The 15,120-nt window shown below is 40.9% G+C and overlaps 1 protein-coding gene across 1 annotated transcript in view; it reads left to right on the top strand.

Moving 5' to 3' along the window:
• DNAH9 (dynein axonemal heavy chain 9) overlaps window positions 1-15,120 on the top strand; it is a 340,094-nt gene that overhangs the window by 91,234 nt on the left and 233,740 nt on the right. Inside the window, exons 21-26 of the mRNA XM_019654458.1 lie at window positions 1,108-1,238; window positions 1,575-1,701; window positions 4,986-5,138; window positions 6,373-6,498; window positions 8,755-8,994; window positions 9,339-9,499. Of these exons, the coding sequence (XP_019510003.1) occupies window positions 1,108-1,238; window positions 1,575-1,701; window positions 4,986-5,138; window positions 6,373-6,498; window positions 8,755-8,994; window positions 9,339-9,499 (938 nt within the window). The remainder of the gene's footprint in view (window positions 1-1,107; window positions 1,239-1,574; window positions 1,702-4,985; window positions 5,139-6,372; window positions 6,499-8,754; window positions 8,995-9,338; window positions 9,500-15,120) is intronic.

Genomic DNA, 15,120 nt, shown 5'->3' with positions numbered 1-15,120 from the left:
TGAAACTTATCAAAATAATATTGAATGTCAACTGTAACTGCAAAAAATAATTAAAAATAATTAAAAATACTATAATGTTATTTGCCTTTTTTACACTCATTCTTTCATTACCATACAGTGGAGTTTTCCAGTGGCTACATGACATGTGATATCACAACAGGCTGAATACAGAAGCCGAGAAGAGAATCTGGTTATCTTATAAGTCAGCCATGAAAGAGATTTGTAAAAATAAAAAATGAGGGCCAGCCGAGTGGCGCGATGGTTAAGAACTCGCTTGGGATGCCGGAGGGCCCCGGTTCGGATCCCACATATGAGGGCCGGTGACACTGCCCTCCACAGCTAAGATGCTGGACGACAGCTCAACCTGGAGCTGGGCTGNCAACCTGGAGCTGGGCTGCCGTGAGTCGCCGGCGACGGCGTGGGCTGCAGTCCCTGTGGCAGTGGATTGCCATGGGCTACCGTGTGTGGCCAGCAGCGAGCGTGAGCGGCCAGCAGCCGCAGTGAGCGGCCGTCCAGAGGCCAGCGACTGATCTGCCTCGCCGGGGAAGAGCGCAATGATGGTGCCAACTTGGGCCAGTGAAGCAACATCCTCCATAACTAGATTGAGGAACAAAACGACAGTAACTTGTCTGTTCCCCTTTCCCCAATTCCCCAGCACTGTTCACATCCCCCCAATTCCCCAATAAAAATCTTTAAAAAAAATAAAAATAAAAAATGAAACAATGTCACTTTTTTCTCTGAGTTACCTTGTTTTGGAAAATATAATTATTTTAGATAAATACATGTTATTGTGTTAACTAATGCATTTAATATTGTTACTTTTCGAATGAATTAAATATTTTTAAAATTTCTCAACTTTGAAATTTTATAGCTTCTAATATTACAAGATATATTGATAGATATAATATTATCTACATACAAAGAGCTTTCTTTAAAAAATGTAAATGGGTTTTAAGACCCAAATGTTTGAGAACTGCTGTTTTAAGCTAAGGGTATTTCCTTCTCTGAGTCTTAGGACAACCTAAGAGCAGGTCCCTGCTACATAAGAGGAGCTTCTTGGAATTGAGAGGCGTGATAGTTAATTTTTTCCCACATTTTTATTTGCAGGATTCGAAAAGATTTGAAGGCATTGATAATGACTTCAAAGAGCTAGTTTATGATGCTCAGAAAACTCCAAATGTAGTGGAAGCCACCAACAAATCAGGTCTTTATGAAAAACTGGAAGATATTCAGAACAGGTGATGGTCAGCTTGCTGCCCCCTTTGTAAGGAAGGAGGCAGTATTTCCTTCCCCACTTCTGTCTCTGAGATCCTTATGTTATTTAACTGCCCAAGGGAGTAATACGTGTGTCTGTGTGTGTATTGGTTTGCCTGTATATTGGGTACTATGTGGTATTATTAGAGGTGTTTATTCTGATGGAAATGTATCGATGTGTATGTTTGCATATACCCCGAATTGTTTCTTGCTCTGATTTCTGCATGTATTCTATTATATTGCATATTTTTGCATTTAGGTAATGTCTGTATACCTATGAGTCTAGGCAAACTGAAGACATTCTGTGTCTGTGCCCTCAGATTGTACCTGTGTGAAAAGGCCCTGGCGGAGTACCTGGATACCAAAAGGCTTGCCTTCCCCAGGTTTTACTTTCTTTCCTCTTCTGATCTGTTAGATATCCTTTCCAATGGCACAGCTCCACAACAGGTAAGATGAGGGAACACGTGTAGAAACATCCAGAAGGTCTGAGGAGCTCCCAGCAGGAGAGTCTCAGGTTCCCCATTATACCTCCTCTCTAGCAGTGAGCATATTTCAGTCCTGTGTTGCCACCAGCATCATCCCTAACCTCAGAGTGTCTTCATTCCCACTTCTCAGGATGCCCTCCAACCCACCAGTTGCTCTGACTCCCTAAAGTAGAATTGGAGAGGCTTTGAGGATGACAAAGGTGGGAGGGGCTAAGCCTTTGCATGGAATGCCTTTGATCTGATTCTACGGAGAGATTGGTAAATAGCAGTCAAAAGCTATAGCTAACAACTATATACAATGATAGAGGGGTAGTAGATTTGGGGTGGGCGGTATCACTTCGTGAGGGGTGTAAATGTCTAACTATTACATTGTTTTGTACACCTGAAACTAAAAAACAACAACAGCAACAAAAGTTATATCTAAAATTTCCAGAGGGAGATAAGGTAGAAGTTGTAGTAACTGGACATTGGGGTGGTTTAGTGGAAAGAGTGTATATGAGAAGCCCAAATTTGGGGGTTCTATAGCCTTGTTCTAGCCACTTATTAGACATATTTTCCTCATCTGTAAAATAGTAGAAGCCTACTGTATTACAAGATTTTTAATATTAAAGTAACCAATTAAAGCACAGTTGTATTCAGCGCTATAGTCAGTGGTTCTCAAACTTGAGAGTGTGTGAGAATCACCTGAAAGGCTTGTTAAAATAGACTCCTTGGACCCACCCCCTGAAAGTCTGATTCAGTAGGTATGAATTTGCATTACTAAGGATTTCCCAAGTGATGCTGCTAGCCTGGGAACCACACTTTCAGAACCACTGCTGTAGATTAGAGTCTGAATCTCAAAATGATGGCTAGGAGGAATGGATTATGTCTTTACTGTACATTCTGTTGGCTTTCCTCTCTGGTCACCCTAAGAAGAGTTCAAGATTTGTTTGTAGTTCTCTTAGTTTCCTTTAGATTATTCTATAGTCAAAATGCTGTGTAAGGAAGTTACTTGGATGAGTTCACTTCCTCCTTCAGTGTGATTTTGTTATTTGAAGGATAGTTGGGTTCTCTTTGATTTCAGTTTTAAGGTTTTTCTAACTTAGTGAAATTATGTTTTTGGTTTGTAGGAAATAAGGAAGTACTAAAGAAAGATTAACCCTAGTAGTTATATCCCCCGCTTTTCTTTCTATTGATTGAACTATTTCCAAAGTAGCCCATGCACAGTGGAGTTGAAATATTTATCACATTTGCATTGTTTTGTAACTATATGTTCATTAATTCTATGTATAGTAGGGGTCAAAGATCATTGCCAAACCTTTTACACCTTTTATACATAATATACTCATTCTTAAATATTTATTTTTATTTATTTCTCACTTGGTTTGAGTAAACCTGTAAGTGGTTCTTCATACCCTCACCCCCGGAGATGAAGCAGATAGAATAATCCTCAATTCTTTCTATATCTGTGACTCTCTTTAGTTTCCTCATGTGAGTGATTGAATGGTTGGGTTTGGAATTCATGGGTCACAGCAATTTCCCCTCAAATTCCTGCAGGAATAGCCCTGATGTTTCTTGTTACAGACATTTGAGGCCTACCTGCCTGTCTGATTTTTTTTTTTTAACCTTTATAGGTAGCCTAATTTCTTTCTATCTGGATCTCTAAGAGATCAAAATTTAAATTAGATTTTAATTTTAGAAAGTTTGTGTATATTGAGATACTTTATTTTATTAATGTTTCCAACACATGATGAGGTTTTTTTCCTATCTGAAAACCAAGGCTTTCATTATCTTGAAAAAGTTTTCTTTGAGTAAGCTTTTAATATTTCTATTCCATTTATCTAGATAAATTTTTCCCTCAGGTTCATCATATTTCCATAAGTTGAGATTCTGTTTTCTCTATGCTGTATATATTACCTTAATATATTCATGCATAGTTTCTTATATTCATACATATTTTTTATCTCTTAGTCTTCTTCCATGGCATTCTGCAATAGTTTCTCAGATTTATCCACCCTATTTAATTTGCTTGTGTTAATGAGTCCTTTAGTATTGCTATATTGTTACTAACTGTACTATTATTTGTTGGTTTTCTTGTTTTATTTTTCTACCTCTACCAATTCATCTTTCACCTCATATTTTATAGAGTTCATGTTTCTTTTATTAATTGAAGACAATACAAGGTGATGTTTTTCATAATTCTGTTTCCTTCATTAAAGCTTCATATCTATGTATATATGTGTGTATACACACACACACACACACACACACACACACACACACACACACCTTTACTCTTTGTTTTGCGTCCTGTTTTCTCATTCTTTTAAGTGCAGGACAATTTCATAGTTCCCATGTTGTTTCTTTGTTTGTTAATCTGCTATTTGTTCTTGGATAAAAAAGATTCACCCCATCAAGATATTTGTCCCAAGTCACTATGAGTTCTCCTCGAATACTTTTATAGTTTACCTAAATATTCAAAACTTTTCCTTTCATCTCACAAGCTAGAGAGCTGGTTGTTGTAAATTTAGGACTACCCTCAGGGTACCATCAGCTGGAAGGACCTTATACTTAAAAAACCTCTACCAAAGGGCAGTTTTTTATTTATTGTTTCTTCTTCAGGCTGCTGTTTCCCAAACCTCAGGGCCACAGTGTAGCATCCCTCCTAGAGATTCTGCCCGAGGCATCATTGTGAAGGGCCTCTGTATCTTGAGATACCATGCTAGAGAGATGCCTGGCATGACCAGGCTTTCTGCTTGGACTGAGCATGCCTGCCTTGCTTTGGACCCTCCAGATGATGCTCTGCTGCACCAAATCACTTCCAACAACTGGGTGACTTCTTCCATAGGCCACTGTCACCACTGCGCTTGACACTAGATCTAGGAGCGTTAGCATTCTTCTGCAGACCACCCAGAGGCTATCTCCTACCACACAGTAGTGTTTTCTTAGGAAGAGGGCTTATGAATTAACCATTATTTTTTCTCTAATCTGTTCCGATCCATAGTAGACCAAGCAGAAATTAATCAAACTGGTGGCTTCCTTGGTTTGTAGCCAAGGCATAATTCCCACTAGTATTACACTCTTTTGGTCACTTCTACCCAATTCAGTTGATTCCCAGCCTCACATCACCATCATCCCCACAAGCTTCCTTCTAAATGTTTGGTAACCGATACTCTGATAGTTGTCACAAGGTACACCTCTAAACAATACTAATAAGTAACTTCCTGGACACGTCCTCCAGTCCTTCGGCATGGTTTTCTTTTATAGGTTCAACGCCATCTTTCCAAACTCTTTGACAATATGGCCAAGATGCAGTTCCAGCTGGACACAAGCGAGAAAACAACCAAGATAAGCCTTGGCATGTACAGCAAGGAAGAAGAGTATGTGGCCTTCAGTGAGCCCTGCAACTGCAATGGGCAGGTGATGGAAACATCCTCTCTTCTCCTTATGCCTTTCTTTCCCAAGTGTGTACATTCAAATATAGTCAGCATCAACTTTTAGGATGGCCTTTTTGACCTTGGGCCAGAACTGCTGTGTGTGCCCAGGGACTGCCAGCTTCCCTTGACTTGAACTGACATTGGAGCAGCTTCAAGTGCCTGCCTTTCTCTCTCTAGGAAGGACATGTGTCAATATTCATATATCTTCCTTCACCAAAGATCTGAGCAGAGAGGAATGAAACGCACATAAACAACTCCCTGAGTCAATGAGAAAAGAATTTCAAAATGATTAGCAGCACCAAGAAACTAACATGACACCCCCCTGGAGCACCCCACAGGGGAATCAGGAACACTGACATCTTCTCCAGGAGAAAATACCCTTTAAAGTCAACCATTTTCCTGAGATGTCACTTCTCTATAAATACACCTCAGAGTCACTTCCTCCCACAGCTCTTGGAGAGCCAACTATCACCAGGCTCCAAGAACTACTACCTCCAAGTCTCTCATGTGCAATTCAAGAAAAGCAAAGCATGGGACAATTCTCTTCTTAAACTTCCTTCTCATCCTTCACCATTTACACTAAGGTATAAGCCCTTCTTTGTCCATTATCCTAAATGATCCAACAAAGAACTCTGGGGGTTCTAATCTAGTCCAAAGTAGCACCTGGAGAAAATACCTTTTATAGAGTTCTGCCTTCATCCACCTAATCTTTGGAAAGCAATTCTAGTGCTTTCCTGAAAACCAGAAAATAATCAGACATTTTCAGTTTTATGAGAGGGACCCTGGAGTTTGATTCAGAACGTGTCCTTTCTGTAGACCCAGAAAGCATACAGTGGGAAAACAATCCTGGCATACATTTCCATACTCAGCATAGACAAGGTCATGAGAATCTACTGACTTACTTAGCTCAACCCAGACTAGGGTTTCCTTGTATGAACGCTGGATGGTAGCCCCTGCCCTTAGCCCCTTAACCCGCCACTCTGCCCTGTGTCTTCCAAATGGGCACATCCACCTGTTGTTAATTGAGCTTGGTTCTTACCTATCACCACACTGGGTTACATGAATGAAATGTCTCCTGTGCCTCTGGCAGTCATTTGGGGTTGTGCCTCATACTTGGGCTCCATTTTCTTCACTGCCTCAAGCTGAGTGGCAAAAAAACGTATTACTGATCCTATCTTCTTAGGAATCCAGTGTCTAACCCAGAGTTTTTCTTTCAGGTAGAAATATGGTTGAACCATGTGCTTGCTCATATGAAGGCCACCGTGAGGCATGAGATGACAGAAGGTGTCACTGCCTATGAAGAGAAGCCGAGGGAGCAGTGGCTGTTTGACTACCCAGCTCAGGTGTCCTCCTAACCAGGACCTTTGTGGGCCCCCATCCTCCACTAGGCAGTCTTCAGGGGCTACCAGACATCAAACTCACTCTTTGCTTCACAACCAGGAGAGGGTGGTCTGTGAGGGGTCAGGAAGAGGGAGCAAGAGAATTTTCAGCCATAATGTAATTCAACCATAACCTTAGAGATGAAGGGTTGTCCATTTTTACCCTCACTGGTTACAGTAGGGAGAAAATATAAATAGTTCACCTTACTGACCCAGCCTCCTTTGTGCCACGCTGTTTGCTGCGTTCAGGAGACAGCAGCAGGGAACAAGATGATAAACCCTGCCCTGCTGGAGTTTACAGACTGGCATGGAATTTAGTCACTTACAGTGGGACCTGGTGCGATGATAAAAGGGCACTTCAGCAGCATATAGCTATGTAGTGGGCTCTGGGGACCAGCCCCCTGAGGATATGATATTTAAGCTGAGATTTGAAATAGGAGATAACAAGGTAAAGATGGAGGAAAGAACAGCCACGCATGAGGAAAAGCATGGGTGAAGGCTCAGCAGCAAGGGAGAGCATAACATGTTTGAGGACCTGAGTGTGGTTGAAGCGAGAGAAGGGGAGGAGGGAGCAAGAGGCAGCAGATGGATTCTGGAGAGGAAACTTGAAGCCAGTTCTTCAGACCATGTGAGGGAGCCTGACTCGATTCTAAGTCATGTCTGAATCTTTAAGAGGGTTTTTAGGAGGGTGATAAGAGAAAGGGGAGAACTAATGAGAAACTTTTTAAATGATTCTGGCTGTAACACACCTCTCCTCCCTTCCCCGTTGGTGGCATAGTACTAGTGCTAATATATTTGGATCTTGCCGATATTTGGTGGTCATTGTAGTCATAGGAGTAGATAAGGTTGCCCTTGGAAGGGTATGTAGACTGAGATGAGGGTGTAGAACAAACCCTCGAGCGTCATTTGGAGGCTGAGTAGGCGAGGAGGAGCCAGTAGAGCAGAATGAGAAATAGCACCTTTTTAGATATAAAAAAAACCAGAAAATGGTAATCATGAGAACCAGAAAGGAAACTGTTGATAGGTTAGTTGCACCATGGACTTCTAAGAGATCAAGCAAAGTAAAGAGGCTGAGGAGTGTCTGTGAACTTGGTGAGGCCATTTCTGTAAAGTGGTAGAAAAGAGGCCACATTGCATGGGGTTGAGAAATGAGACGAAGATGGGAAAATGTTGACAGCAAGTGTACACAGACAGTAAGAAGAGAAACAAGTCAGTACTGCAGCAGGGAAGAGGTATTTTTTTTTACAGCACATTTGGCACCTCACATTCAAATCATCCCAACAAGATCAAAATGTAGGAGAAACTTCTTTAACAAAACCCAATATGTCTAAATCCAAAGGCAAAAACAGATAAATTAGGAAATGGTACTTTTTATTGCAACAGAATTCTCTGTTTCACAAAGGAAATAATTCCCATCAAGATCCCTTGTTTACCTGAATAAGAATTTTGAGACAAGAAAATTTGCTGCCTCCTACTGTTGTGACAGATATCATCTAGAACAGTGTCTCCCAAACCAGATGAGCCTACAGATGATCAGTGTATCTAACTAAATTCTCTACCATGAATAATCAAAATTATGCATTTTTCTTATTAAGTTTTTCACTAAACAAAAGACATGCTCATTTGAATTTCTTTTTCCATTTATTTTGAGTCTCTGAAAAATGCAAATCACATTACCACATTGAATTTTGGTATAATTCACCTTGAGCTTCAAGAGTAGGCCTTTCAAGGTGATAGGTTTTAAGAAATAAAAAATGTAGTGAAAGTGTTATGGACAAGCACATGATCAGCAGCAGCTCACTAAACTAGAATACTCGGACCACAAGAGTTTCTAGAACAGAGGGAAGACAGAGTGTTATTGAGAAGTTCAGTCAATATATTGTTACCCTCTCAAGCATAGGAAAGAAGCTTCCAAACGCAATGATCAGTGTAGCAGTGTCTAGAAGCCACTGACATTGGCCAGAGTAAGTCTTTGGTTGTTCTCAACCAAATGATGCATTTTTCAAGAGCAGAAAGTGCTTTCCCCACTGTATCGTAACCACTTCACAGCACCAAGGATTTAGAGGTATGTGGCTCACTTAGTCGATGCTGGTGGAAGAGGGAGGGACAGAGCTTATGTCACTCACACACTTATAGTCTGAGCCCTTGCTGAGTGGTGAGTGGGCTAGTTTTGGAGACAGGCTGGATAATGGCTTTACTGGGCAACTCTTGACACCACAGGTGGCCCTGACCTGCACTCAGATCTGGTGGACCACAGAGGTGGGCATTGCATTTGCCAGGCTGGAGGAAGGCTATGAGAACGCCATGAAGGACTATTACAAGAAGCAAGTGGCCCAGCTCAGAACCCTCATCACCATGCTGATTGGCCAGCTCTCCAAGGGGGATCGGCAGAAGATCATGACAATATGCACCATCGACGTGCATGCCCGGGATGTGGTGGCCAAGATGATTGCTCAGAAGGTGAGTCCCAAATATTCAGGAGCGTCCCTCTTTGTGAGCAGCTACACCATTAATATTGGGGTTAGAGAGAAGCTCACATATGGCCAAAACATGGGGACTCCAGACTCTGCACTGGCTAGAGAGCTGGGAGAGGATCATGGTGGCTTCTCCAAACTTTTAAAGTCCCAGAAAAACAGAGTAATCAGAACAGTTCATGCTTTCTGTGCTGTGGTGGGCACAGCATGCTGAACTCTTGACTGGTAGATACACCCAAGCCATCCAGAGCCCTGGGTGTCCTGTGGCCAAGGGGCCACCTGCTACCTGTTGAACACTGTCTCACCCACATTCTCTGCCACTCTCTTTAGGTAGACAATGCCCAAGCCTTCCTCTGGCTATCCCAGCTGAGGCATCGTTGGGATGATGAGGCCAAACACTGCTTTGCCAACATCTGTGATGCCCAGTTTTTATATTCCTATGAGTACCTGGGAAATACACCTCGCCTGGTCATCACACCTTTGACAGACAGGTGAGTGCTGGCATCAACCATTGACAGAGAACCCTACTGCTATCTGGATCAAGCCATCCAATGGCCATTTGGGATCAAGGCCACTGTCACTTGCTATTTGTCCACAGAGCTACAGGGGGAGGGCCTGACTTAACAGATGTAAAATAAAACGGAATGGATGTAGGGCAGAGCCCTTTTCAGAACAAACCACAGAGCAAATCCATGAGCCATGAATTTTGGAGGAAATAACTAGGCAGTCATACACACCTGCATTCTAACACCAGCTCTAATGCATCCAGCTATTTGACCATGAGAAACTTGACCTAATTCTTGGTTTACTCATCTCTGGAATGGAGGTAGTAGCTTACACCTCACATGAGCCTTGTAAGGATAAAAGATAGCAATAAGGAGTTGGTGTGTAAATACTCAGTAAAGGATCCCTATTACTGTTTTCTTATCAATCAACTGGCACATTCAGCACCTCTCACTCTGAGGATACCAAGATAAAGGCAAGGTAGTTCCTATTATTAAGGCACCCACAGTTTTTTAGGAAACCATTTTCTCTGCCATTCATGTTAACTCACTTGTACATGAATTCACGCCAGACACTGAACTAGTCACTAGGAATGACTAAAACGCTTCTTGCTCTTAAACTCTGATTCTAGTGAGGGAAATAAGATATATGAAGATAAAAATTTAAATAGCATACAGGGTGCACGACCATAGTATCAAATAGGGCTCAAAGCCATATGCCACAAATTTCCGAGCAAGTGACAGCAGTGTAAGCACCCTGGGAATGGAGGGTCCCACCCACTGTGCGAGGAAGAGGACTGGTAATACTTCAAGGAAGGTAGGGCCTCTGACCTGAACCGTGAAGGATGTGTAGGATTCCAGTAGGATTTCAGTAGGTTGTGGAATGACTGTTAGGGTGTCTATGACATTGTACAAAAATCTGCACATGTCACTTTTCCTATTGAGAGGATTTATATAACATTCATTCCTTGTTAAAGTGGTCTGAGATACCCTCAAATTAAAGAACTACTAACAAGCATTCTGGAAAATGGAATTTTTGTGGGCAAAGTCATGGAAATGGGATAGCTCCAGACGTGTTCCCAGAGGGGAGAATAGAATCTTGACTTTGGGGGAGGTAGTTAGTTGTTCATAAGGCTGGGAAAACAGCTAAGAGTCAAACTAGAAAGTGTGAAGAATACTTTCTTTATCCAGTAAGTAGTGATAAACTATTGAAAATTTTCCATCAGAGAAGTAAAATGATTGAAACTGTATTTTATGAAGATTTATTTGTGACCAGAACATGGGCAAAGGAGAGAAAGGACAAGGGTATAAGGTCATGATCCATGTGAGAAATGATATTTTAATTCTGCTAAGATTTCTGTACATTCTTCTAAGAGCTGGTTCCCTTTCCCCTTATCATTCCATTGAACACTAAATCTCTTCTCCAAAAAGAGTTGTATATTTGCATGACTGGCTCACAGTAAGTAAGTGACTTACAGGCAGAGAAGAGACTGTCGTAAATTTTGAAGGACAAAATGGCCAAATAGGATCTGTGCCATCTTTTACTTAATTTTCTCTCTGCCAGTTTTAAGTGTTATTGCATGTATTCTGGTTACATTCTCAGATATATTTCCAAATAATGTTTAGTTAAATTGTAATCACTGTGTTCATGGAATGAATAGGGATATGAGAAATCCAGAGTAGTTGAAACTCTAAACATGATCCATAAAGTAAGACCTCATGGCTCATCTCCCCCCATGCTGCTCATTTCTTTAATTCATTTTCTTGCCCATTCTAGAAAGATCTTCCACTCAGAGGCCTACTCAAATCACTCCCTACTTGCTCTTTTTTGTGGAAGCCTGGAGAGGTCACATCACTATCTAGTCAACTCCCTACTGCACTTAGGCTAAAATATGAATTCCTCATGGGACCTAGTAATTCCCTCAGGGGTGAGCCCTGACACCTCACCCTTGCACTGTAGTCACACTGAGCTCCTTTCTGTTCCTTGATCCCTTTAAGTTCATTCCAACTTGGAGCCTTTTACATACATTGTTCCCTCTGCCTGGAATGTCCTTCTCTATGCTCTCTGTTCCATTGTCACCTTCTCCTCTTTAGTTCTACTCTCAGTTCTGAGGAGACCTTCCATGACCACTCTTGCTAAAAGACAGCCTCTTCTAACACACACGCACGCACGCACGCACGCATGCACGCACGCATACACCAGTAACCCTGATGGATCTCTCTGCTTATCTTCTTCCTAACACTTCCCACATTTTGAAATGACCTTGCTTGCTTTCTTGTTGGCTGTATTCCCTTTCGGGAATATAAACTCTTTACAGCCAGGGACTTTTGTCAGTCTTGTTTGTTGCTATGTCACCAGCACCTACTGGATGTTGAATTAATATCTGTCTATGAATGAATGGTGCTTGAATATTAAAAAATAAGAATAGACATATTCAAGAAGGGGAGGTTGTCTTAGAGGAGGGATCTATGCAGGACCATGTCTTTGTTTTGGCTCCTGGAGAAGGAAACGAGGGAATAAGGTCATGTGAGAAATGGTATTTCTGTCTTCTGCTCTTAGCTGGGGACTGACCCTCCTCTCTGCCCCAGGTTAGGATAAAAGGCAGGTAACCTCTGTTCAGAGGGAGAGGCAGATTTCTCTGCAGCTGGGACAGTAAAGGCAGCAGCAGCTCTGGGGGTCTTGGCATCGTAAGGGCTTTATTGGGCTTTACTTGGGATCAGTCAATTGGAGGGAATTATTCAGTGTGGGTTAAAGGAAAAGTTTTCCCTCCTGCAGCTTCATTCAGAGTGGACCCTCCTAGGTGTCTTTGTCTTTATAGTGATTCTCAGCAAGACATCTACCCGAAACAGAAAGGAAATCTGGTATTCTCTTTTGCAGTGATTTTTTTTCCTGCTGCCTTAGACTGTGAGCTAATAGTTTGGGAATTTATATCACTTGGAACAGAATAATGAAGTTATTATATATTTGAGCAATTTGATTAATGTCTGTCGTTCACGCTAGAGTATATGTTCCGTGATAATGTTGACTTTGACTTGCTCACTGCTCTACCCCCAGGACCCAGCACCATGTCTGGCACGTAATAGGCATTCAAGAAATACTCCTTGAATGAATTCAGTGAAATGATTTCTGAGACTTTGACATGTGCCCCGCTTTTCCATACCATTCAGAATATTCCCTTGCTTTCCATTGACATATCAGACATTATCATTCCAAGTGATAAAAAGTACAAGACTTCTCTTTGCCCTGGGGCTTTACACCTGCCAAGAAATTCAAGAAAATAATTACCTCTTTTGGATTTAGAAATCTCTAGTAAGCTAATGATGAATGCCTTATAGAGGAAAAGGGTCAAGTTTTGAAAATGAATTATTTCTAAAATCAGACGTTATCACCTCTTCTATGAAATGCTGCAAATAAGAGCTTGAAAGGAAGATTTGCTGCAAATAATGGTGAATACCATATAGACTTTGACCTTGTTTTGCCCATTAGATGCTGTTCTGACAAAGTAACATGTTGTGAATATTTATATGGCCAATTCCATTTTCTCATTGACTTCCATTATTATCCCAAGAAATGTTTTGCCCAGAAAAAAATTGGCCTTAACACAGAAAATCACATTTTAAAGAGCATTCAGCTTTTGCTGGTGTGTAGCTTAAGTACATTTAATTTTCTCCTGCCAGAGGAATTAATCAAATGGACAATTGATCCGTACAACCTCTGCACATTCATTAAAAGCACACCCACATTACAGTACATCCGACTGATTATGCCTATTTCTTTGGAATTTCCCACTGCCTGGATGGCACTTGAATATATAAGTAGGCACAATGGCTCAGCCATTGTCGCAGGACTTTGGCACAAAGCTGAGATGTAAATGGAAATGCTTTTTCAGGCTGAACAAAAGTAATTCTCATAAGTTGTTTCTTAACCTTTGGATGACCTCCCCTTATACTCCCCTTCCCTCACCTTCACACACAAACGCCCCTTTCAGCCCTGTGCTTTGTTAAGTAATGTTTTAATCAGCTGCTTCTCAATTTTGAGTACCTCTTAATTTCTCAGGAATTATGGCAAGTAGGTGAGATATAATTGATGCAAGAACCTTTGAAGGTGATTTGCTGAACGAGGACACACCTAGCAAAAGTCATACACTTTTTTAAAAAAAGTTTTTATCTGATATTTTTATTGGAAAACTTAGTAATTTGTAAACAAAGAAAATATTAATAAAAGTCACCCACAGATAACCATTGTTAATATTGAGTCTGTTTCCTTCCTTGTAGATTTTTAAAAAATGAAATTGCAATCATATGCTGTATATAAAATATCATAGATGTCTTTTTTATGTAATATTATATCATGTTCTTATTCTATAGTCTTCTAATCCACTCTAATAGCAAAATTACATTCTTTTCATGAGTATCCCATAATTTATGTAACATATGGCATATTTAAGTATATCTAAGCTTTTACTATTAAAAATAAAGCTGCCATGAACTTGTTTATATAAATTTTTACTGTGTTTCTTATTATTTCCCCAGGAGAGATTCTAAGAAGCAGGATAATTAGATGATATGTATTTTCAAATTATTCTTGAAAAAAGTATTGCTCTCATTCTGACTACCAGTTTATGAGATTGTTTATCTCACAATATCCTCACCAGCATTAAGGACTAGGTGTGACAATTAAGTTCGCAAACTTGCCACCCTGTGCTTACATTGGCAACACTGTACAAACAGCTCAGTAAGGTCTCATAACCTTGGCATATCAGTGTCTCACAGCTGTGTTCGTGTCGATGTGTGGTGGTGTCTTGTGAGTGGCGTTCATTATTGTTGTGTGATTTTGGGTGCCATCATGAAAATGTCTGAGCTTGAATTAGAGCAACAGACAAACGTGAATTTTCTTGTTAATCTTGGCAAGAGTGGAAATGAAATCAGGAACATGTTAGTCTAAGTTTATGGAGATAATGCCATGAAGAAAATGGCAGTGCACAAATGGATTAAACATTTTTCTGAGGGTAGAGAATGCGTCACTGATGAAGAAAGATCAGGGAGGCCAGTAACGAGCAGAACTGATGAAAACATTGCAAAAATTCATCGAATTGTGCGTCAGAATTGTCCACTGACTGTGAGAAGCATAGCAGACCAAGTCAACATCGATAGAGAAACAGGAAAATCTTAACTGAAAATCATGGCATGAGAAAGGTGTGTGCAAAAATGGTCCCAAAGGAGCTCACCGATGAACAAAAGCAAAGGAAGGTTGAAATTTGCCAAGACCTTTTGGAGAGGCAAGACGATGTTTTGTGCTGTGTTATCACTGGTGATGAAACATGGGTGAACCAATAAGACCCTGAAACAAAGCGTCAAAGTCAGCCAATTCACGACCAAAAAAGTTCCGCCAGTCCAAATCATGAGTCAAAACAGTGTTGCTAACCTTTTCTGATATCAGAGGGATTATCCATTATGAATTTGTACCAACTGGACAAACAGTTAACCAAGTTGACTATTTGTAAGTGCTGAAAAGGCTGCGTGAAAAAGTTAGACAAAAATGACCCGAACTTTTCGCCAACAATTCATGGCTCTTGCATCATGGCAATGCACCAACTCACACGGCACTG

Source organism: Hipposideros armiger, unplaced genomic scaffold (assembly GCF_001890085.2).
Source record: "Hipposideros armiger isolate ML-2016 unplaced genomic scaffold, ASM189008v1 scaffold_222, whole genome shotgun sequence".
In the NCBI taxonomy this organism is placed as follows: Eukaryota; Metazoa; Chordata; class Mammalia; order Chiroptera; family Hipposideridae; genus Hipposideros; species Hipposideros armiger.
The sequence above is the reverse complement of the archived record's forward strand: the minus strand, read 5'-3'. Positions and strand labels throughout refer to the sequence as shown.